Source organism: Aquarana catesbeiana, linkage group LG11, assembly GCF_042186555.1.
Source record: "Aquarana catesbeiana isolate 2022-GZ linkage group LG11, ASM4218655v1, whole genome shotgun sequence".
In the NCBI taxonomy this organism is placed as follows: Eukaryota; Metazoa; Chordata; class Amphibia; order Anura; family Ranidae; genus Aquarana; species Aquarana catesbeiana.
This window is the reverse complement of record NC_133334.1, coordinates 32,730,286-32,755,189: the sequence shown is the minus strand read 5'-3', so window position 1 is coordinate 32,755,189 and position 24,904 is coordinate 32,730,286. Positions and strand designations below refer to the sequence as shown.

The 24,904-nt window shown below is 43.4% G+C and overlaps 1 protein-coding gene across 2 annotated transcripts in view; it reads right to left on the bottom strand.

Moving 5' to 3' along the window:
* Positions 1–3,232: 3,232 nt before the first annotated feature.
* PRDM11 (PR/SET domain 11) overlaps positions 3,233–24,904 on the bottom strand; it is a 57,428-nt gene continuing 35,756 nt past the window's right edge. The window contains exons 7-8 of one of the 2 annotated variants that reach the window (XM_073604169.1): positions 11,418–12,050; positions 3,233–11,038 (exon numbers count right to left, since the gene is read on the bottom strand). In XM_073604169.1, the coding sequence (XP_073460270.1) occupies positions 8,874–11,038; positions 11,418–12,050 (2,798 nt within the window). In that variant the 3' untranslated portion in view covers positions 3,233–8,873. The remainder of the gene's footprint in view (positions 11,039–11,417; positions 12,051–24,904) is intronic. The other variant, XM_073604170.1, reaches the window with a different exon arrangement.

Here is a 24,904-nt window from a genome sequence, read left to right as displayed (position 1 = left end):
CCAAGAATTGATTATGCAAGAATGGGCCGCCATTGGTCAGGATGTGGCCCAGAAGTTGATAGACAGCATGCCAGGGGGAATTGCAGAGGTCTTGGAAAAAAAAAAGGGTCAACACTGCAAATATTGACTTTTTTCATAAACTTCACGTAATTCTCAATAAAGGCCTTTGACACTTATGAAATGCTTGTAATTATACTTCAGTACACCATAGTAAAATCTGACAAAAAGATCTAAAAACACAGAAGCAGCGGACTTTGTGAAAATATTTGTGTCATTCTCAAAACTTTTGGCCACGACCGTACTAATGACCCTGGCTAGGAAGGGGTTAACAATCAAGGGGTTAATTGTGTGCTTAACAATGTGTAATGTGTGCTGCTTTTTACTACAGATCAATTTGTTTATTTTCTCTGCTTTGCAGGGAAAGGAAACCAAGCGATCGTTCCCTCTGTACACAGCCCTGTGTTAATTGTCAGCACCGGCCACTGGGCTGTGATTGAACACAGCTGATCAGCAGGTCCTGGCCATGAATCATTGAGGGAGCTTTGCAGCTTGTCAACTGGGGGGAGGGTGAAGTGGTTGCAGCCTGTTAACTTGGGGGGAGTCTCTCATCCCTCACCTTCTCCATGACCACAGAGAGGGAATTGAGTAATGGTGCTAGGAGAGGGGGAGCAGGTGTCCTCTGGTGGTCGGAGGGTGGCAGTGCAGGTTGTGAAGGCCGGCACCAGTCCGCGGCCCGGGGGATGGGGACCCCTGGTCTAAAGTCTCGTTCAGTCATGAGTTTGGGGGTGTTAAAACCGAGTTGTGGAGCCGCACTTCTACCACCCTCCAACTGCTACCCCCTTTAGCTGCAGAGGCAGCGGCCTTGGGGGGTACACATACCATGCCCATGATGTTTTGCTTCATGGCCACAGCAAGAATTATAACCCCAGTCACCCACCAAACGTGACCCATTCAAATGATTGGAGGTCACTCTGCCAGCGCTTGTGGCGCACTGGTGCGAAGATAAAAAGGGTTAAAAGCGGTGCTGAGGGGGCATTACTTCTCACCGCCTCTTAAATGCTCTATGAAGGATGATCTGAAAGCAGATCACTCTTCGGAGAGCACCACTGAACAAACCCCAACTTCCTGTTGTGTCTGTGGAACAGGAAGTGAAAAGACGTTTACCAAATGGTAGACAGATGACCAAAAAAAAAAAAATAACCTGGCAGGGGTAATTAAACTTTCCCTACTCTTTAAAAAAAAAAAAAAAGCTATACACACTAAGGGGTGCATTTATAAAAAAAAGTTTGCAGAGTTATTTATCTTATGAAACTGCATGTACATTTGCACTCTACAAATAGGGACAAAATCAAATGTTATTACGTTATTTTCTCTCCAGGTCGAACCAAGAAAATACCACACAATGGCCACTTGGTGTAGCTGATGATCATAGGAAGCAAATACTTATTTATTCTGCAGAGAGAATATTCTAATCACATTCGATTTGGCTCCTTATCCATGCAGTTTCACAAGCTGCATGGATATGGGGCTAAATCGAATGTCATTAGAATATACTCTCTCCAGGTTGAATGTTCTTCATAAAGTAAAATCAGAAAAAATATTGCATTGTGCCGACTAGATGAAACTGACAGAGTAGATAAGCATTTGCTTCCGATGATTAGCAGCGCCATCTAGTGGCCATCGTGTGGTATTCTCTTAAATACGCCCCTAAGTTGAGTCATTGAACCAGGCCAAGCATCCAAGCCGGGAAGCCTCTACCTAACTTACCTCTGACAGTAGCTGTATTCTTGTTCAGCACCAGAGACTCCAAAGTCAAGTGGCCAGAGACAGCCAGGCAAATAGCATTTTGGTAAGAAAGGGCAACAATGGCTGCCTTCATCATTCTCAGTACAAGTTCCCTCTAAAGCAAGGCTATGGCTTTATAATATGTTGTGATAACATTAAAATTTATGCCAGGCGTGTTATTCCAGATCAGCTATAGGGTAATGCCACAAGCCACAGATACTAGGATGCGCTGGTATGCAAATAGCGACCAGCTCCTGTAGATGCCAACTCTGGGCTAGCACCTTAGTAGTTAATGAGGTCACCCATAATGGGCCAACAGGTGGCGCAGGATGCCAATCCAGAGCCAGCAACCACTGCCTATCAGTATTTGCCTATCAGGGCAGCCCAGTGTTTGGAGCACTTGACCCTCTACAGCCAATCGGCACATAGGTAAGTAGAGGGTTCTCATGTATTGTAAAGCCACAGGTACACTTTAAACCAGTACAGATCACCTTCTATCCACTGTGCAAACTCCATGGTACAAACCATCCAAATATTGCATTGCAATGATACAAGACTCGCACAATCTTCCAGAATCAGGCTGGCAGAGGCAGTCACAGGGGAATACACATCCCAATTCTGAAAGGTTTCGGCAAGGGAAACAAAAGTCAGGTTTAACATCATCAAAGGATAACTAAAGGACAAAAAAAAAAAAAATGGAGGAAACGTTTTAAAGTGAATCTTTCAGTAAAATTCAAGTTTTCACTCATTTTTCAGAGCAGGAGAGATCACATTGTATGCATGGCCAAGTGAGCAGCAATAGGCTGGCACCAATTTGGTACTGGTGATCTGCTTGAGTGCAATTCCTCTGGCTCATTCAGCTGTGTGTAGAACATGATCTCCCCTCCTCTTCTAGAGAAGGAGAGATCACTTACAAAGCTGAATAGCAAGCAGGAGAGATCACATTATAGGCATGGCCAGATAAGCTGAGGGGGTTTTATGAGCAGCAACAGGCTAAAGCCATATGGTTCTGGTCATCTGCTTGCCTTAAGTGCTATTCCTCGGAATCATTCAGCTGTACGTAGAACATGATCTCCCCTCCTCTTCTAGAGAAGGAAAGATCGCTTACAGAGCAGAGTAGTGAGCAGGAGAGATCACATTATAGGCATGGCAAGATAAGCCAAGATGTTTTATGAGCAGCAATAGGCTAAAGCCATATGGTTCTGGTTATCTGCTTGTGTTAAGTGCTATTCCTCTGGATCATTCAGCTGTGCGTATAACATGATCTCTCCTCCACTTACAGAAGCAGAAGAGATCAGCTACTGACCATGCCTATAATGTGATCTCTCCTACTCTGAAGGGAGGCGTTTTATGAGCAGCAATAGGCTAATGCCATTTGTTTCTGGTCACCTGTATGCCTTAAGTGCTATACATGAAATATTCATAGGGGGGGGGGGAGGAGAGAGAGAGAGAGAGAGAGAGAGAGAGAGAGAGAGAGAGAGAGAGAGAGAGAGAGAGAGAGAGAGAGAGAGAGAGAGAGAGATGACCTCCAGCAAAAATAAAATTAGCCCAGAATTAGAAGAATAAAATTAACATCTGCAATATTCTTTTTCAACCCAGAGTATTTCCTTTCCCGCCACTAGATGTCACCAGTCTTAAAGAGTCAATGACAGCCTCCGGCTGTCATGGACCCACCCCTGAGGTCCCATATGTCGTTACATGAGCACTGTTGAGTGGGGCTGTAAGAACCGCCTACCGCCACCACCCTAGAAGAGGAAGGACCCACGATATCAGCAGGCAAGCCAGGAGCTGGAATTTAGCTATAATCATGAAACTATTAGAACAGCTACCCTAGGTTCACTGGAATGGATGAAATATCCCATAAAGGAGATTCCTTGTAGTCTAACCTCTGTGGATACATCTAGGAGAGGCACTAAGCCAATTACAGGGGGGAGGGGAATAAGACCATCCCCTGGATGACAGACAATCACTTACTAAACATTTGAAAAATAGGCAAGATACAGGAGCCTGCTAAACCAGTCTAGGTCACCAGTCACTTTTAAAGAGAAAACGCCAGTAACTTCTAAAGTTTGTGCGAATAAATTCTTGACATGCCGCAGTATAATTTAAAAAAATTACAGTTTAATTTTTAAAAAATCTTAACTATCTGCGTCTAGGGACAGTCAATAAAGGTCTGCAGGAGAAGAGTATTCTGGAAGAATAATGTCACCAGGGTTAGCTACAAGCAGGAGGAAAACATTTCCACAACCTTCCCTCCCTGTGATCAACATAACCGTAACGGCATAGATACCAGGAACTACAAGACTGTCATCTCTGAGCAAGCGGAGGAAAGTGGGAAGATAGCGCTGGACCCCATAAGGGTATCTTACTGGTATTGTTAACTTAAGGTATTGATGATGGTGTAACTGATCTGGTTCCTGGGCAGGCGGCTTCTGTTGTAAGTAATGAGAACTGAAATTCTAGCACCACACCACTGCTAAGAGGTCCAGATACAACTTTGTTCCCAAAAGAAGTCAGGGGTACAAGCCAAAAAGGTGTACAACGCGTTTCAGGTAGCCGAAACATATCCTGGACTTTTAACGGAATAAAGTTGTATCTGGACCGCTTAGCAACAGTGTGACGCTTCAGTTTCAAAACTGAGCAAGCATCTCAGTCCAGGAAGCAGATAGTGGATAATGCCCAAAGAGTATTCAATGCGTTTCGGATAGCCAAAACGCGTTGGTTACTTTTTTGGATTCTCCCCTAGGCTTTTAATGAAATAAAGTTGTATCTGGACCTCGTAGCCATGCTGTGGCGCATCAATTTCAAATCTCTGAGCAAGCATCTCAGTCCAGGAAGCAGGTAGCGAATCCGGATGATGATGGTGCTTTCCTTGTCACTGCACTTTCTATGCGGCATAATAATTCTCTGTTACAATTATAAAATACTTAGTACACATTTTTTTTAATATAAAAAAATATATCTGATTGCTTTAAGAAGATAGGACAAGTGCTTTAATAAAGGACAGCAGAAAAATCTCAAAAACAGAAGCCAGCTTAAGTTTTGGTTTTGCATTGACCACCTGGATCCTGTGATCTCATATTATATAAAATTTTATTTTATTTTTAAACCTTGACTTTCACATTTTACTGAAAGATTCACTTTTAAAAGGGGAAGTCCATTGAGCAGGGATCGGTGGAGTAAATGTAGAATGTCAATGGCACTGACCTCTATGTCCTGCTTTTATAACTGATAGTTTTTAAAAGTAATTGTCAACTCTATGGTGCTTGGGACTCAAAGCACTTTACCCGCTGTTGGGGCAGATGGTGGAGGCGCCAACTTGGCCACGCTCGGTAGAGTGACATGGTAGGGTCAATTTTAGATAGGAGCCAATTAACCTACCTGCATGTCTTTGGAGTATGGGAGGAAGCCCACACAAGCGCAGGGAGAACGTGCAAACTCCATGCAGATAATGCCCTCGAACTGAGGAGCCCAGTACTGCGTGGCTGGAGAGCGAACCACTAAGCCACCGTGCTGGCCTCTTCAACCCCTCTGTGATAACTATCAGTCCCTATGGATAATATCAGGGTCCTTGTGTTTAGTAGAGTATCATACTAGGGTCAATTTTTAGACAGGAGCCAATTGGCCTACCTGTATGTCTTTAGAGTGTGGGAAGAAACCCACACAAGCACAGGGAGAAAATGCAAACTCCATGCAGATCGTGTCCTTCGAACGGAGGACCCCAGTGCTGCATGGAAAAAGTGCTGACCACTAAGCCACTGTGCCACCTCTTCAACCCTATGGACAACATCAGGGTCCTTGTGTTGAGGTCAAAACATTAAGGATGCAATTACATCCTACACACTTCGATCCCTACTCGTTGGATATCGCCTTATTTTTTTTTTCTCCCCCGATGAGTGACAATACTTCATTCCACAGAATGGAATCAACAACCAAGAGATTGCCTTCTTGGCTCATATGCACAATCCCCGACCCCTTCGGTACTCTACAGTGCTAATATTTTGGGGTTTACAGAACAGAATCCTCAAAGTTTCTCCAACCTGAAAGCACCAATCATGGACTAGCTTATTTCTTTTTTTTTTTTTAGAAATGACATTATCTTAGCAATAAAAGAAAAAAAAGACAATTTGTATCCTTTTGTGGATAATTAAACAAAGACAGACAAAAAATAAAATGTGAACCCAAAAATTTTAAGCAACACAAAATCTGTCAATAGACGTAAAAAAAAAAAAAAACCCTCCCAAAAAAAAAAAACAAAAAAAAAAAAAAACAGAAAAGTAAAGTTTATGTGTGATTACTATAACCATTAGGTATGAGGAAAAAAAAGTGATTTAGCTAAAATATTGAGTAACCTCTACAGTGTATGTCCTGGGTCTTCAAATTTAAAAAAAATACAAGGCTTACCCCATAAAGGTGCCGCAAGCCAGCCTTGGACCCAATGGACACAGCTACGCTCATGGCTTTTCTGTCGGGCTACTATACAGGAAAAAATTGCCAACGGATGCTCTTGGAATGGCCCGCCATCATCTGCTATTAGGGCTCGTTTACATTTGCTTCAAAATGCGGCATTGGACATGCTTTTTTTAAAGCCAATGCCAATCAATGCGCCTGTCACTACATAAAATAGTTACCTTACAGTCCTGTCCACACGTTGCGTTTGCTTCAAAAATTATACCCCATTTCGCTTTCTTGGTGCTTTAAAGCATCTCCACAACAGAACCTGAAGCTTTGGAGGGGCTTTTATTCAGGGTTAGCTTTGCTTTATTTTGGAGGTATTGCAGGTATGAGATATCCCAGGATGCACTAGGAAACCAACAAGTAAACCAGAAAGACGTCATCGGCAGTCACTTATGGTTCACGTGTTCATATTCTGGGAGCGTCTGGTGCAGAGGTCACATCTGGTGCGCAGCGTGGAGCAGGAGGAAGGTGAGCGAGGTCGGGACTGGAGAGGAGCAACTACCAGACAGCACACATGGAAACGCTATAGCAGAAGATGAGCGGGGACTGGAGAGAGGATTGAGCTGCGGAGAATCAGCCCGAAGCAGGATAAACTAGCAATGTCACAGGTGGTACTCAGTGTGGGAGCAATATAACAGGAGGTGAATGGGGACTAGGAAAGATGAGCATCAGCAAATCAAAGGATTAGCAGAGGTGGGGGTTACTATTGAGTGGGGGATCAGCAGAGCTGAGAGTTACTACTGAGGGGGGGAGATCAGCAGAGCTGGGGGTGCCACCAAGTGGGGCATCAGCAGAGCTGGGGGTTCTACTGAGCAGGGGGATCTGCTGAATGTGGGTACTAAAAGGTTGGGGATCTGCTGAACGAGGGTACCAATGAGATGGGGATGAGCTGGGGCAGGGCTTTTTTTCTCAAAAAATAGGTGCTGGAACTCAACCACAACCCCCAAAACCCCTCCCCCACACACACCCTCCAAATCTCATCAAATAGTGGGTGTGGTCAGTCAAATTTCACAGTAGGAGGGTCCTACTCCTAAAGGGGCATTAAATATCAGGATTGCATTACATACAGAGTGCAGAGTTCAGGGGGGGTTACACACACAGTGCAGAGCTGTCACTTGTAAACACAGAAACCGGACTTCTGTGTTTACAAGTGATTGTGGTCAGCAGCACCCCCCCCACACACACACACACACACACACACACACAAGGGTCTGAGACAGAGGTTGAGTTCCACCAAGTTCCCCCTGAAAAAAAGCCCTGAGCTGGGGGTACTAATAAGAGGGGCATCAGTAGAGCTGGAGGTTTACTAGTGAGCGGGGCATCAGCAGAGCTGGGGGTTACTACTAAGTGGGGCATCAGCAAAGCTGGGGGTACTACTGAGCAGGGGATCTCCTGAATGAGGGTACTAATAGGCTGGGGATCTGCTGAACGAGGGTACCAATGAGATGGGGATGAGCTGGGGGTACTAATAAGAGGGGCATCGGCAAAGCTGGTTACTAATGAGCGGGGCACCAGCAGAGCTGGGGGTTACTACTAAGTGGGGCATCAGCAAAGCTGGGGTTACTACTGAGCAGGGGATCTCCTGAATGAGGGTACTAATAGGCTGGGGATCTGCTGAACGAGGGTACCAACGAGCCGGGGATGTAATGAACAGGGGTACTGATGATCTGGGGTTCTGCTGGGCCCCTAAAAAACAAAGACACAGTGCATTTGCCAAGCTTCATTAAAGCATAAACAAAGCATCACTGAAGCATCAAAAACAAATAAAAAAAAAGCATATTGAAGTGGTAGGTGCTTTAAAGTATGTTAAAGTCGAAGCAAATGTAAACGAGCCCTTACTGTAAGAAAGAACATTTGTGACCTGCACCACAGTGTTGAATACCCGCCAATAATTGTGCTTGATTGCGTAGGTGCAGGTGGTAAGTGTTACCATGTATCAAAGTAGCATTACACAACAGCGAACAAGTCCACAATCAGCCGCAGGTCATTTTCAACTGGACAGTAGAATGATAGAAAACTGCGTAGCTGTGCCCTAATGCACCTCAGTGTACCCTGGATTGAGAGGCAGTGAAAAAAAAAAGTTACCTTATTCTGTGAATCTTAGCTTAAAATTGATATTGTTCATACATTTTTTTTTTTTTTTTTTGAAACGTAATAAAATGATTTAAGAGCGATAATACAAATTAGAAAAACAAAGATTAAATAATAAAAATCCGCACTGGTTATTGGGAGTTTTTGGAGTTTTGTCATAGGTCCCAAAACATGTTTTCTGGCTTAAAAAAGAAAAAAATTAAAGAAAAAGAAAAAAAAAAAAAAAAAAGTACCTGGTTGACTTATACATGCTTTGGGGGAAGAGGAGGTCTGGAGAATGAGGGGTTCATCCTATTCTGGCTGTAAGGAATCCATGCTCCTTAATCCCAGCTGCCATAAAATAATAAATTTGTTACCTTTTGCGAGGTTTCCAAAAAAAAAAAAAAGGCTCAGTCATTTGTAAATATTTAGTGGGATTTTTTCTATTAATATATATAATATATATATATTTATTTTTATATTTTTCTTATAATATACCAAAACTTGAGTATAGATAGAAAAAAAAAAAAAACATCCGACAGTTTCAGACTTGTCGAATCCTAAATGTCTTGGTAATACTCTGATCCATGTTCCATAGAGTGAAGCATTGGCTTCTGGTCAAGAGAGGACATCTTGCTAAGCATATCAGCAGATAGTGAGTAGCTGTTGCCCGATTTCTCCTCAAACCAGCTGTCCAAAGCTCTTTTGGCATCAAAACTGCCGATGTGCGGCCCGTTCACCGCTATAGTTAAGAGATCGCTCAGCTGATCCAACGTTAACCGCGAACGATTGTTTTTGCGTAGCCTTTGAAGTGCGTTGCGTCCTTTCTCGCAGCAGGCCGTCGACGTAGGAAGGACCTTCAAGATCTGAACGATCTTGTTTAAGAGGATAAACCGTTGCTTGTATTTGCAGATATGGCTGATCAAGTCCTTGAAACCGTTTTTGGTACAGTAGTCTGCTTTGAGCTCTCGCCACTCCATCAACAAGCTGCCCCTGGAGTCAGCTGCTTCCCTGCAAACGTCGGAAATAAAGGAAGGAACGCTACCCAGATGTTCATAGATTTGTAGCATGTCCTCCTCTCCGTAGGTTATAAGCTCCTCCGTACTCCTCGGCCAAAAAGACAAATCGAAAACCTGGCAAGCTTTAACGAACATTCGAGTACGGGAATCGAATCTTTGGGCCAGAGTGAGTTGAGTTTTCTGGCAGATCTTCTCACGGATGGATTGAAATTTAGCTTCGGCCACACGCAAGTTTTTCAAGGAGATGCCATTGAAGCTCTCCCGAAAGTTCTCTTCAAATTCTTGAAGATATTCTCCGGGAGAATCTGTCAGTCGGCTAATTTCTTGAATAGCTTCCTCTATTTTTTCGTCCACCTGGGACACCAAGAGGTATTCTCCTTGGAAGACGTAAGCAAGGCGGGACAAGACTGCGATCACATCCAACAGGAAGTAGATAAGCTTAATTGACTGATAATCCATGAGGAACTGAAGGAGGGCCAATGCTATTGCAGAGGCGTCTGCCCTTTGCGTCTGCCCACTGACATCTTTCAAATGGGCTACTACTTCTAAGTAGTCCTTAATCAAAGCGTTCAACACGTTTTGCTCGCCGATTATCCACTTCACTGCCCGGATGTCACCCAAGAATTCCGTCTCCTCACAAAGGGTTGCAGCCGTGAGTCGAAGCTCACACATCAGACGGGGGGAGTACCGGTAGAAGCTAAGTAACTGTTTTAGATTGTTTTCTAATTCTTCTAGACATGGAAGTTCTTTTCCACTAATTGCATCCAAGATTTCTAAGTGAGGTCTGTGTACCATAAAAGGCAAACACAGTAACCAAGGCAAGGTTTTCCTGATTGTCATGTACAAATTTGCTCTTAGTCCAGCTGTTATGTTGACGCCATCAATGCCCAACCCAACAGATGGCCTCTCATCCTGAAGTCTGATCCCAAGGGCAGAGAAAGCCCTGTCGATTCCTTGGAGGTAACTCTCAGTCGTAGGCAAGGCCAACTCCTGAAAAGACAGAAACTCTGTTGCAGGGGGTCCATCATTGCTTGTATATTGGACATAGACTGCTACAGTATCGGCAAGAAGGTCTTCGCTCTGCCCATCCAAGATGATGCTTAAAAAAGGAGATTGTCGGATACGCTCTATTAAGTCTTCTCGAAGTGCTCTGGCAATGTGATGGATCAGGATTTGACAATCACCTTCATTCATGTACTGGTCAACCACACGAAGTTCACACTTTCTCAGTAGTTCCGCTAGAGGTCGGAAGTCATAGTAAGGCCTGCCTTCCATAGCCAAGTGGTATGCAGTGTTGAAGAGAAGAGTCATGTTTCGACACATCTCCTCAGTCTTTTCTGGGTGCATCCTGAGCTTATAGAGCTGCAAGCATTTCTTGTGGAGGTTACTTTGGCTGTGGAGCTTTATAGTGTGAATCTTAAACTGTTTTGAACCAATAATAAAGGCTGAAGTCCTAGAGGACTGAACCGTGTATTGCCTGCAAACGTGACACCACATCTCATTCAACGTTGACGAGTACCTCAAAAACCAAAACTTTTTGAGCCACTCTTGCTTGAACCGGCGAATTCTTCTGCCAGAGGCAACTGACATCTTGGAAGGCTCGTCAGTTACCGCCAGCATCTCATTGGAAACTGATTCGTCAGCAGAGTCCACCTCCTGTTCATCATCCTCCATCATGGTGGGAGCAATGGACATGTTTTCTGGGGCTGAAAACAGGAAAAGCGACGTGTTAATATCAGTTGGCCAAAATGAACAGCAAAACAAAAAAGACATCTAATAGAAAAGAGATTATAACAATAGTAATGAGAAAGAGGACCATGCCGGGGTTTCTTATGCACCATGTGACCCTGAATAGTACTATTTTGGACTGAAAAAAAAATATGAAAAAACAAGAAAACTAAGGATTCTAATAAAACCAACCTAACAACCCTAAAAATGTAAAACCATCTCAACCAAAACATTAAAAGCTACTTTCCAAAGGGCCAATCCTTTTCATACAGGTAAGAGTGTACTAGGTAACTTAAGGTGCTAAGTGGCAATAAAAATATCATGTACAAAAGTGCCGCTTTCCATGACCAGCCTTACCTGAGGTATCTGAATATTCTGGCACCTCGATTTTCTGAGGCAAGAACTGTGGAACTTCAGGAACCTTTCCAGACCTTAGCATCTCCACCTCAGCCTGAAGCTCTCTGATCTTCTTCTTTAGCTTAATACAGTTGGGGCAGAAAGAGGTGGTGGGAATCGCCTTAGTGTCTCCAAGGGCAGAAAATTCATCGGGACTCTCTATTTTTATGGAGGAATGATCTTCTACTTCATCCTCCTGAAGGCCGATCTCCCTGTCTAAGACCTGGTTGGAACAATGAGGCACCTTCCACTCCATCAATGTTCTGGTTTGGTTATGGGCGGGAGAACACTTTTGGTTGGCTTTACATTTATCCTCATGGTCCTCTAATTGATATTTGGGGACTTTTTTCCCTAGTATCGGGCTGCTGGTCATCGGAGAATGCTCCTCCATTTTGGCAGACTCCAGAGAAGCCTCCAGGACATCCTTGAAGATGAGGTCTATTTTTTTCTTCTTGGCGTGAGGGTTCAAGTCCCCCTCCTCAGAGCTGCGCTTGTAGAGGCTTTTCCCTTGTTTAAGGGCAGTAAGTGGGCCTTTCAGGTCTTCTTGGTTTTTCAAGAGTCTGTCATTGTTTTCCCTTAACAAACCTCTTTCTCCTAGAAGGGAAAATTAGCTGTGTTACCAGTATGGCACTTTTCCCAAGTAAAAGCATGAGGAACAAATCATATAGTGCAGGGTCCTCTAACTTAATGTGTATCTAAAGCAATATTTCATTTTTTTTTTTCCTTACTGGATGTGCCCCCACTAGTAAGATCCTCCCTCTATATGTCTTGGTTACCATTATCACAGGGACTTAAAATTGGAACTAAACTTTCTCCATCAACATTAACTATTTTTAATCCTTAGCCATTCATTAGGAAATAGATAGCAAGTTATATTATATTTACTTGTTTTAAACTTTCTTTTTTAGTTGAGTCCTGGTTTCTGGCCTAGGCCAAAATGATGTCATACATCCCAGAAGTCTCCAAGCAGAACTAAACTTTCTCAGTCAACATTAACTATTTTTAATCCTTAGAAATCCATTAGTAGGATAGATAGTAAGGTATATTATATTTTCTGCTTTTGATTTTTTTTTTTTTCACATTTAGTTGATTTCACACTTTAGTTGATTTCTAAGCCAAAATAATGCGATACATCCCAGAAGTCTCCAAGCAGAACTAAACTTTCTCAGTCAACATTAAAGCGGCACTCCGCCAAAAAAAAACAAAAAATATTAAAAGTCAGCAGCTACAAAAAGTGTAGCTGCTGACTTTTAATAAATCAGACACTCACCTGTCCCACGTTCCAGCCATGCGGGCGTACGAAGCCTCGCTCCTCACCTCCTCCTCTCCACGGCGCCGGCATTCTTACTGTGGGGCGCCCCAGCTGTAGTGTCAATTTCGTCGACCAAATGAATATTATTTTAGTCGACTAAAATACGACTAAAACTAAAACAACTGAAATGACTAAAATACGACTAAAACTAAAATGGCATTTTAGTCAAAAGACTAATGCCCCGTACACACGGTCGGATTTTCTGACGGAAAATGTGTGATAGGACCTCGTTGTCGGAAATTCCGACCGTGTGTGGGCTCCATCACACATTTTCCATCGGATTTTCCGACACACAAAGTTTGAGAGCAGGATATAAAATTTTCCGACAACAAAATCCGTTGTCGGAAATTCCGATCGTGTGTACACAAATCCGACACACAAAGTGCCACGCATGCTCAGAATAAATAAAGAGATGAAAGCTATTGGCTACTGCCCCGTTTATAGTCCCGACGTACGATCGGATTTTCCGACAACTTTGTGTGACCGTGTGTATGCAAGACAAGTTTGAGCCAACATCCGTCGGAAAAAATCCATGGATTTTGTTTTTGGAATGTCCGATCAATGTCCGACTGTGTGTACAGGGCATAAGACTAAAACTAAATTGAAATTTGACTTCAAAATTAACACTGGTCTGTAGTGCATGTTCATACCTCAACATTATAATAATTAACATATTCGATTTTTCACTCCAGCAGTATATAATGAGTTTGCAAATTGTAGAGAATTGTTAACTAATGCATTACAATTTATTTACACCCATTAGATTTTAGACAAACTAAAATGAGTTTTAGTTGACTAAAATGTACTGGAGATTTAGTCGACTAAATACGACTAAAACTAAAACAATTGCAAAAGACTAAAATGGGACTAAAACTAAAATGCCATTTTAGTCCCAAGACTAAAACTAAATCGAAATTTGCTGCCAAAATGAACACTGGCTTCACAGCCGGCCACGCACTGTGCATGCGCAAGCTGCACTGTGAACGGCAGGGCAATCTTCTGTGACCTGCGACGTGTCCCAGAAGATTTCACGGAGGGAGAGGTGAACTTCCTTCCGGTGCCATGGAACCCCGGGAGGAAGTGGGAGCTGGATGCCTCTAAAAAGAGGGTACCCCCCCCCAAAAAAAAAAATGACATGCCAAATGTGGCATGTCAGGGGATCACTGTCACTTAAAGCGGAAGGTCCAGTTTTGGGTGGAACTCCACTTTAACTATTTCTAATCCTTAGAAATCCATTAGTAAATAGATAGTAAGTATGTTATATTTTCTTGTTTTGATTTTTTTTTTTTTTTTTTTACATTTCTTTAGTTGATTTCTGGCCAACGTGAGGTCATACATCACAGAAGTCTTTAAGCGGACCTAAACTCTCAATCAACATTAACTATTTTTAATCCCTAGCTTTCCATTAGTAAATAGACAGGAATTTGTATTATATTTACTTGTTTTAAACTTTTTTTTTTACATTTATTTAGTCAATTCCTGGTTTCTGGCCTAGGCCAAAAAGATGTCATACATCCCAGAAGTCTTTAAGCAGAACTAAACTATTTATATATTATAATATATAAAAAATTATATATATATATATATATATATTCAACAATAACTATAGTAAATAAATAGGAATGTACAGAGTATTATATTTTCGTTTTGATTTTTCTTTTTTTTTTTCATTTCTTTAGTTGATTTCTGGTTTCTGGCCTAAGCCAAAATGAGGTCATACATCCCAGGGGTCTCAAAGCGGAACTAAACTCTCTCAGTTAACATTAGCTATTTTTAATCGTTAGTAAATAGATAGGAATGTAGATTATATTTACTTGTTTTAAACTTTTTTTTTTTTTCCACTTCTTCAGTTTGATTCCTGACTTCTTGGCCAAAATGATGTCATACATCCCAGAAGTCTTCATGGAAAGTTTTATTCCTGTCATCTGGTATTTTGGGAGGAAGGGCTAAGTATACCCTCCCTCATGCATACCTGAGCTAAGGGCAGATGGATTCCAGGAAGTAAATGCTACACGAATCATCTGAACTTACTCAAGATGGCCACAGCTAGAAATGCGGGGGGGGGGGTTCAAATTGATTTCTCAACAAAATAAAGCATGGAGAACATGGCTGAATGGGTGAGTTTGCTTCAAATATTAAAAAATGGATTAAATATAGTTTTCAGTTTGTGGTGCTAAGGTGTTAAGTGTCACTTTAAAGAAAGGGGAAAAGCTCCAAATTTTGAGTTGGGGGTTAACATCTCGGGCGATCAAGGGGTTAAACGTGTGCCTAACTATGTGTAATGTGCGCTGCCTTCACTAATAGATCTCTAAGTTTCTCATCCCCGCAATACAGCGACCGTTCCCTGTGTACAGAGCTCTGGGCTGTGATTGTACACAGCCGATCAGAGGGTCTTGGCAGTAGATCATTGGCCGTGACTCCCACTGTATACAATCACAGAGGGCGGTGGCCGGGGGCGCACATGCGCGCGCCCTATACTCAGAATTAGGCAGCGACGTATGGGTATGTTGCTTTGCCTAAAACATTTGCAGTACATTTTTTTTTTTTGCCAAAAGGTAGAATATGTCTTTAACCACTTTAATACCGCCCCACACACGTATATTGAGGCCTCCTGTACGAAATCACATACCTGTACGTGATTTCATGCACGGGGTCTGGGGCGTGCGCGCCACCGGCAAACCGCTTCCGCTGTGCCCAATCAGCGGGTTCGGAGGACGCGATGTCCAGCGGGTCCCGCCAATCATTCGGAGGAGAGGCAGAACGGTGGTCTGCCTATGTAAACAAGGCAGATCACCGTTCTGCCAGAGGGGAAAATGGAGATCTTGTGTTTCTGCTAAGCAAGAACATGGATCACTGTTTTCCCCCAGTCAAAGCACCCCCCCCCCCCTCACAGTTAGAAAGCACTCCCTAGGGACACACGTAACCCTTGATTTGCCCCTGATGGTAACCCCTTCCCTACCAGTGTCATTAGTACAGTGACAGTGCATTTATTTTAGTACTTTTTACTGTAAAAATGTCACTGGTCCCCAAAAAGTGTCAGTTAGGTGTCCGATTTGTTTGCCGCAACTTCACTAAAAATCACTGATCGCCGCAATTACTAGTAAAAAAAATTAATTAAAAAAAATTCCATAAAAATATCCTATAGTTTGTAGACGCGATAACTTTTGCGCAAACCAATCAATATACACTAATTGGGATTTTTTTTTACCAAAAATAAGTAGCAGAATACATAGTGACCTAAATTGATTAAGAAATCTGATTTTTTTAAAAAAATATTATTGGGTATGCTTTATAGCAGAAAAGTAAAAAATATATATATTTTTTTTTCAAAATTGTCAGTCTCTTTTTTTTAGTTTATAGCACAAACAAATTAAAACCGCGTATTGAGATTTTTTTTTTTTTTTTTTAGCAAGAACATGTAGCAGAATACATATTGGCCTAAATCGATGAAGAAATTCGATTTTTAAAATTTTTTTATTGAATGTTTTATATAGCAGAATGTAAAAAATATTGAATAATTGTCGGTCTTTTTTTTTTTGTTTATAGAGCAAAAAATAAAAACCACAGAGGTGATCAAATACCACCAAAAGAAAGTTCTATTTCTGGGGAAAAAAGACATAAATTGTATTTGGGTACAACGCCGCACGACTGCGCAATTGTCAGTTAAAGTAACGCAATGCCGTATCGCAAAAAGTGGCTTGGTCATGAAAAGGGGGGGGGGGGGGGTGAAGTGGTTAAAGTACTTTGTTTGTTTTACTCTTTTTAAAACACTTTTTGGTGCGGTGGTCTAGCTTACAAATTTTTTTAATAATCTGGTAATTGGAGTCTTTTGAGGAAATGTCTGTTTAGCGTCTTTCTGCTTATTTCCTCCATAATCTATGTAAAGGGTTTTACTCGGGGTGTACAGACATTTCTCAATAACTATTTAGCAATATACAGTCATCTCCTTTCCTGAGTAGCAATGCTGCTGTGTGCCCATCCTGCAGATAACAGTCTTCCCCGGCTGTGGTTATTAAAGGGGAGAACATTAGTCAAAAGGCTCGTTCCCCTTTCCTCAGCTGAAAGCTGCCCTTTGGAACGTGTTCTGATTTCAGAAATGTTCCTGCAAACTGGAAAATGTATTACAAATTTATCCCACGTTTATTATCCCAGGTTTTCTACTCGCATACAATATCTTCACAAGTGATGTATTGGGAGAAAAGTCATTCAGTGTAGGCCATGTACAGCATAGTGATGAGGTCAATGCTACCTTGAAAGGTCATAAATTGGTTTGCAAGGCAGCTAATTCACACTAAGCGGATTTACAGGAACATATTTAACCACTTCAATACAGGGCACTTAGACACCTTCCTCCCCAGGCCAATTTTCAGCTTTCAGCCCTGCCGCAGTTTGAATGACAATTGCGCGGTCATGCTACACTGTACCCAAACTAAATTTTTATCATTTTGTTCCCACAAATAGAGCTTTCTTTTGGTGGTATTTGATCACCTCTGCGGTTTTTATTTTTTGCTAAACAAATAAAAAAAGACCGAAAATTTTGAAAAAAATAAAAGCTTTGCTTTTGTTTCTGGTATAAAATTTTGTAAATAAGTAAGTTTTCTCCTTCACTGATGGGCACTGATAAGGCGGCACTGACGGGCACTGATATGGCGGTACCAATGAGCAGGCACTGACGGGCACTGATATGCAGCACTGATGAGCACTGGTAGGTGGCACTGATATGCAGGACTGATGGGCATTAATAGGCGGCACTGATGGGCACTCATGGGTGGCACTGATAGGCAACACTGATGGGCACTAAAAGGCTGCAAAGATGGGTTCTTATGGGTGGCACTGATAGGCGGCACTGCTGGGCACTGATGGACACTAATAGGCAGCACTGATGGGCATTGATACGTGGCACTGATGGGCACTGATATGAGGCACTGATAGGCACCCCTGGTGGCACTGGCAGTGGTAGGCATTGTGAGTGGGCACTGATTGGCAGCTGCCTGGGCATTGATTGGCAGCTGTCTGGGCACAGATTAGTATTTCTCTGGGGGTCTAGGGTGGGGGCATACCTGGTGGTCCAGTGTGGATGGTTTCCCTGGTGGTCCTGGGTGGGATCCGAGGGGGGGCTGTGCTGATAAACAATCAGCACAGACCCCCCCGCTGTCAGGAGACCCGCCGATCAGCTCTCTTCTACTCACGTCTGTCAGACACGAGTGAGGAAAAGCCGATCACCGGCTCTTCCTATTTACAACGTGATCAGCCGTGAATGGACACAGCTGATCACGTGGTAAAGAGTCTCCGTCAGACTCTTTACCTAGATCGGAGTTGCGGTGTGTCGGACTGACACACCGCAACAACGATCGCCACGATGCGTGCCCCGGGGGCGCGCAGCGGCTTAGTATCCTGAGGACGTCATATGACGCCCAGTCAGGTTATTAAAACCACTTTGCCACCGTCATTCTGCTATATGGCGGGCGGCAAGTGGTTAACTACATAAGGACAGGGCCTATTTTTTTACACTTGGTGTTAAAAATCTGTTTTTTTTTTTGCTAGAAAATTACGTAGAACCCCCAAACATTATACAGCGGAACCTTGGATTACGAGCATAATCCGTTCAAGGAGAATGCTTGAAATCCAAAGCATATCAAGCAAGTTTCCCCATAGAAGTCAATGGAAATGAAGATAATTTGTTCCCCATTGACTTCTATTACATGCAATACCGCATGTGGCCAGAGGTGGGGGGGCGCCAGAGAGCCTTGGAAATACTCGAGAACAGCTCGGCTGAACTCGGAAAGGCTCGGAAAAACACTCGGGAACTGAGTATTTCCGAGTATTTCTGAGTATTTCCGAACGGCTCCGAACCGTTCCGCGTGTCCCTGGCGCCCCCCGCACCTCTGACCAAATGTGGTACTGCATACCCCATTAGCTTAAATTCTGCTCGTTTTACGAGACAACACCCGCAAACCAAGTCAGAATTTTTTTTTTTAAAGTTGCTCGTCTTTCAAAACGCTCGTTAACCGTGTTACTCGTTAACCAAGGTTCCACTGTATATTTTTTTTTTTCAGACACCCTAGAGCAGGGATATGCCATTAGCGGACCTCCAGCTGTTGCAAAACTACAAGTCCCATCATGCCTCTGCCTCTGGGTGTCATGCTTGTGGCTGTCAGAGTCTTGCTATGCCTCATGGGACTTGTATTTCTGCAACAGCTGGAGGTCCGCTAATTGCATATCCCTGCCCTAGAGAATAAAATGGCAATCGGTGCAATACTTTACGTCACACTGTATTTGCGCAGTGGTCTTACAAACGCAATTTTTTTGGGAAAAAAAAAAATACATTATTTGAATAAAAAAATAAAAAAACAGTAATGTCAGCCCATTTTTTTTTTTTTTTATATATAGTGAAAGATAATGTTACACCGTGTAAATTCATACCCAACATGTTATGTTTTAGAATTGCGCCCGCTCGTGGAATGGCGACAAACTTTGACACTTAAAAATCTCCATAGGCGAAGTTTAAATATTTCTACAGGTTACCAGATTTGAGTTACAGAGGAGGTCTTTTCCCAGAATTATTGCTCTCGCTCTACCGATCGCGGCGATACCTCACATTTTACATATGCGGACGCGACTTACGTATGCGTTCGCTTCTGTGCGTGAGCAAGGCGGGACGGGAGTGCTTAAAAAAAATGGTTTTCTTATTTATTTTACTTTTACACTATTCCTTTAAAAAAAAAAAAAAAAAAAAATTTGGATCACTTTTTTCCCTATTACAAGGAATGTAAACATCCCTAATAGAAAAAAAGCATGACAGGGCCTCTTTAATGTGGGATCTGGGGCCAGAAAGATCTCACATTTACACTTAAATACAATAAAAAAAAAAAAAAATTTCCCCTGGGCGGAAGTGATGTTTGACATCGGTTTCCTCATCCAATGGTATGGAGTCAAGTGGGAGTTACATTGTATTTGGAGTTTGCTCTTTTATATACATTGTTGCATTTGCAGTGTGCACAGGTCAGGTTGTGGCGATTTTTTTTTTTTTTTTTGGTTTTACACTTCGGGTCCCTTGCACACAGGGCCGTCTCGCTGCAGTGCGGAATGTCTGGAGTTTTAGTGGACCAGGGAGGAACCTGTGAATGTGTAGCCTGTCAAAGTCTATGGCCGGCTGCGGCTGGATGTCCTGAAAACTCTACCCAGTGGTCCTGGCATTTAAGGCCCTGTGCCTTCAGGGACCAAACGCACAGAACTCAGAGAACCTACCGCTCCTTACAGCTGCAGTCTGCTATAAGGCCTGTGTCACACGGGGCGATAAGGAGCAATGTGTAGAGCAAGCTTTTTTTTTTGAAACTTTCAGCAAGCTTCGATCTGCTTTCTCCAAGTCTTTAAAGCGCCCCTTCAACCCCTTTTCGAAAAATTATAAAACAGATCTTAATGGAAGTGCTAATTGTCACTTTATGCAAGCTGCTAGAAGGCTTTAGCAGGCTTTCAACAAGCTTAAAAGTAGTCCTGAAGCCTACTAGCAGCTGGTTTAAAGTGGCAATCAGCACTTCCATTAGGATCTGTGGTCAACATTTACTAACTGGAGCTGAATGGTGCTTTTAAAAGCTTCCATAAAGCTTGCTGAAAGCTCTGCAAATGCTTTGCAACAGCTTGCTGTTCACACTGCTCTCATACAGGCTGAAGCCTGAGAGAAACAAGCCTTAAAAGCAGAGCTCCACCCAAAAGGAGAAGCTCCGCTTTAAGCACTCCCCCCCCTCCTATGCCACATTTTCATGTATTTTTTTTGGGGGGGGGGGGGTGGGTTTCCTAGTTTTGACAGGTACCCACGACCACTTCTGCTCGAAACACCTCGGCGATCCGAGCGGAAGTTCTCCACTCCCCCTCTATCCCTGCAATCTTCTGGGACACGTCACAGGTCAGGAGGCCATTCAGGAGGCGCAGCGCAACTTGCGCATGCGCAGTGCGCACCTGGTTGTGAAGCCACAAGCTGTCACACCCAGGTGCCCACACTTGCCAGCGTTCGATCGAATAGTGCATCTCCGTCGGATAATGCCTCCCGACGATTAGCACATGCGCAGTACGCAATGTCACTCCAGCTGATACGTTGATCAGCTGGCGTAACGTAAACACTGCGCATGTGCAGATCGTCGGAGGCACTCACCTTTCCCAGGATCCAGCGATGTGGTCGCCCGAACCCTCGATTCTCTCACTCCCCTCTCACTGGCGCCGGTGTTCTATCGAATAGTCTATATCTGTCGGATAATGCTTCCGATGCTTCCGATGATCAGCGCATGCACAGTACGCAACGTCACTCCAGCTGATATGTTAATCAGCTGGCGTCACGTACACACTATGCATGCGCAAATCGTCAGAGGCATTATCCGACGAGTTGCAAAAGGAGAATGTAATCATCAGATTTTGCCTGGCTCTCTGCTCATGCAGGAAAATTTACCTATGAAGGGACAGGCAGATTTGGATGTGTTGCAGGATGGTGGCATTTGGTGTGTTTCAAGACGGTGGACCACCCAAATCCACCCGTCACGTAATCGGTCAATTCTCATGAGCAGAGAGGCAGGCAGAATCTGACAATTAGATTCTTCCCTTTGCAGATCGTCGGCTAATGCCTCTGACGATTTGCGCATGAATAGTGTTGATGTCACATCAGCTGATCAACACATCAGCTGGAGTGACGTTGCGTACTTCGCAGATCATCGGAGGGAGGCATTATCTGACGGAGATAGACTATTTGATAGAACACTGGTGTCAGCGAGAGGAGAGTGTGAGAATCGAGGGTTCGAGCGACCATAGGTTTTCCCCAATGATGTGGTCTACCGAGGCGAAACACGTCGGGCGGAGCTAATGGACTTGACATAATCACGCATGCCTGTGTCAGAAGTCAGACTGAAAAGGAGAGTCTTTGCTGATTGGATACCTGCAAATGTGTTTTAGCCGTGCCTGGCTTTTTATACATGAGTGCGCATTGTTAGTTTTAATAAAAGTGGAAGTTTTTTAACTATATTACCCCATGCGTGTCCTCTTACTTTTTCCATGACCATTGCGGGGAAACCTTTCTATGATGATTGCTGGTGGCCCTAACCCTGTATGCGCATCTGACCATTTATAATTTGATGGTCACATCTTTCTGGTAAGAGCCTCTTGTGTGGATGGAGGTGCATTGGGTTCATGGGAGCTTCTATCACTTGCGGTGGCTCATGAATGGAATACTGACACCTAATTGTGTGTTGGTCACCAGGAGTGGAAGTCTGTTCCTTTTTGAACATACAGACACTTTAATGAACCTTTTTATTTTAGTTTGCTGTTTTTTCTTACTATCTGATTACCGACGATGATGTCAATCTTATTTTGTATATCTACAGTGCTTTGAAAAAGTATTCATACCCCTTGAAATTTTCCACATTTTGTCATGTTACAACCAAAAACGTAAATGTATTTTATTGGGATTTTATGTGATAGACCAACACAAAGTGGCACATAATTGTGAAGTGGAAGGAAAATGATAAATGGTTTTAATTTCTTTTTACAAACAAATATGTGAAAAGTGTGGGGGGCATTTGTATGGCGCCCCCCGGAGTCAATACTTTGTAGAACCTCCTTTCACTGCAATTACAGCTGCAAGTCTTTTTGGGGATGTCTCTACCAGCTTTGCACATCTAGAGAGGGAGATTTTTGCCCATTCTTCTTTGTAAAATATCTCAAGCTCTGTCAGATTGGATGGAGAGCGTCTGTGAACAGCAATTTTTAATGCCGCGTACACACGGTCGGACTTTTCGTCTACAAAAGTCCAACGGACGCCGACGGACTAAAGCTAGCTGGTAATCCGATCGTGTGTGGGCTTCTCCGGACTTTCAGCAGACTTTTTCAGCCTCAAATCCGACGGACTTTAGATTTGAAACATGCTTCAAATCTTTACGTCGTAACTACGACGGACCCCGAAATCCGCTCGTCTGTGTGCTAGTCCGACGGACAAAAACCCATGCTAGGGCAGCTATTGGCTACTGGCTATGAACTTCCTTATTTTAGTCCGGTGTACGTCATCACGTACGAATCCATCGGACTTTTGTGTGGTCGTGTGTAGGCAAGTCCGTTCGTTAGAAAGTCTGCTGCAAGTCCGCCGAAAGTCCGCCGGAAGTCTGTCGGACAGGCTGTCGGACTTTTGTAGACGAAAAGTCCGACCGTGTGTACGCGGCATAAGTCTTGCCACAGATTCTCAATTGGATTTAGGTCTGGACTGTGACTGGGCCATTCTAACACATGAATGTGCTTTGATATAAACCATTCCATTGTAGCTCTGGCTGTATGTTTCGGGTCGTTGTCCTGCTGGAAGGTGAACCTCCGCCCCAGTCTCAAGTCTTTTGCAGACTAACAGGTTTTCTTCTAAGATTGTCCTGTATTTGGCTCCATCCATCTTCCCATCGACTCTGACCAGCTTCCCTGTCCCTGCTGAAGAAAAGCATCCCCACAATATGATGCTGCCACCACCATGTTTCACGGTGGGGATGGTGTGTTCAGGGTGATGTGCAGTGTTAGTTTTCCGCCACACATAGCGTTTTGCTTTTAGGCCAAAAAGTTAAATTTTGGTCTCATCTGACCAGAGCACCTTCTTCCACATGTTTGCTGTGTCCTCCACATGGCTTCTCACAAACTGCAAACGGGACTTCTTATGACTTTCTTTCAACAATGGCTTTCTTCTTGTCACTCTTCCATAAAGGTCAGATTTGTGGAGAGCACAACTAATAGTTGTCCTGTGGACAGATTCTGAGCTGTGAATCTCTGCAGCTCCTCCAGAGTTACCATGGGCCTCTTGGCTCTTCTCTGATGAATACTCTCCTTGCCCGGCCGGTCAGTTTAGGTGGACGGCCATGTCTTGGTAGGTTTGCAGTTGTGCCATACTCTTTCCATTTTCGGATGATGGATTGAACAGTGCTCCGTGAGATGTTCAAAGCTTGGGATATTTTTTTATAACCTAACCCTGCTTTATACTTCTCCACAACTTTATCCCTGACCTGTCTGGTGTGTTCCTTGGTCTTCGTGAGGCTGTTTGTTCACTAAGGTTCTCTAACAAACCTCTGAGGGCTTCAAAGAACAGCTGTATTTATACTGAGATTAAATTATACACAGGTGGACTCTATTTACTAATTAGGTGACTTCTGAAGGCAATTGGTTCCACAAGATTTTAGTTAGGGGTATCAGAGTAAAGGGGGCCGAATCCAAATGCACGCCACACTTTTCACATATTTATTTGTAAAAAAAAATTGAAAACCATTTATCATTTTCCTTCCACTTCTCAACTATGTGCCACTTTGTGTTGGTCTATCACATAAAATCCCAATAAAATAAATTTGCGTTTTTGGTTGTAACATGACAAAATGTGGAAAATTTCACGGGGTGTGAATACTTTTTCAAGGCACTGTGTATCAATATATTGTTTTTATATAGCGCTGCACTTTCAGGTTACAAGCTCTAGAGGCTACAGGGCTAAACACTGCACCTGTCCCCCCCCCCCCCTCCATGCTAAAACGCTAAGAGGGATGCACTGTTCCTGGATGGCCCAGTGTGCAAGAGCCCTCAAACTGTTGGTTATAGTTCTGTTTTGGGCTGATGATATACGGGTGATTCTCCACCCCTACCCAGAAATTAATTGCTGCTAGTGGCAGTGATGAACAGCAATGTAGAGAGGATAAGTTGCCACGCAACAGACCCGGTGCTAAGGAAGAAGGTGTATGTGGCCTCAGCCGATTCCGCTCTAGCCACGCCCCCCCGATGCGTTTCGCCCCGTCCACTGGGGCTTGGTCACAGAGGGTGGAGTGAAACGCACTGAGATCACATACATTGCTGTTGATGTGGGTACACATAGGTGATATAACCACATACACTTATACTACCTAAGCACCAGGATGTTTGAGCGGCAACTTATCCCCAATTCATGTTGGGTTCGTAGTTCCGAATGGTATACAGCCGCTCGCTCCTTCAACGACATGACCGGCGGGGAAATCTTTTACCTTCCAGCTTGGAGCGGCACTACAAGTCTCATGCAGATCACAATAGAATCTCTGCGATTTTCTACAGTTTTGGGTTGTGCTCTTCTACAAATGCCTCTCCCCAATCTGTAGCCACTGCTGCAACCTTC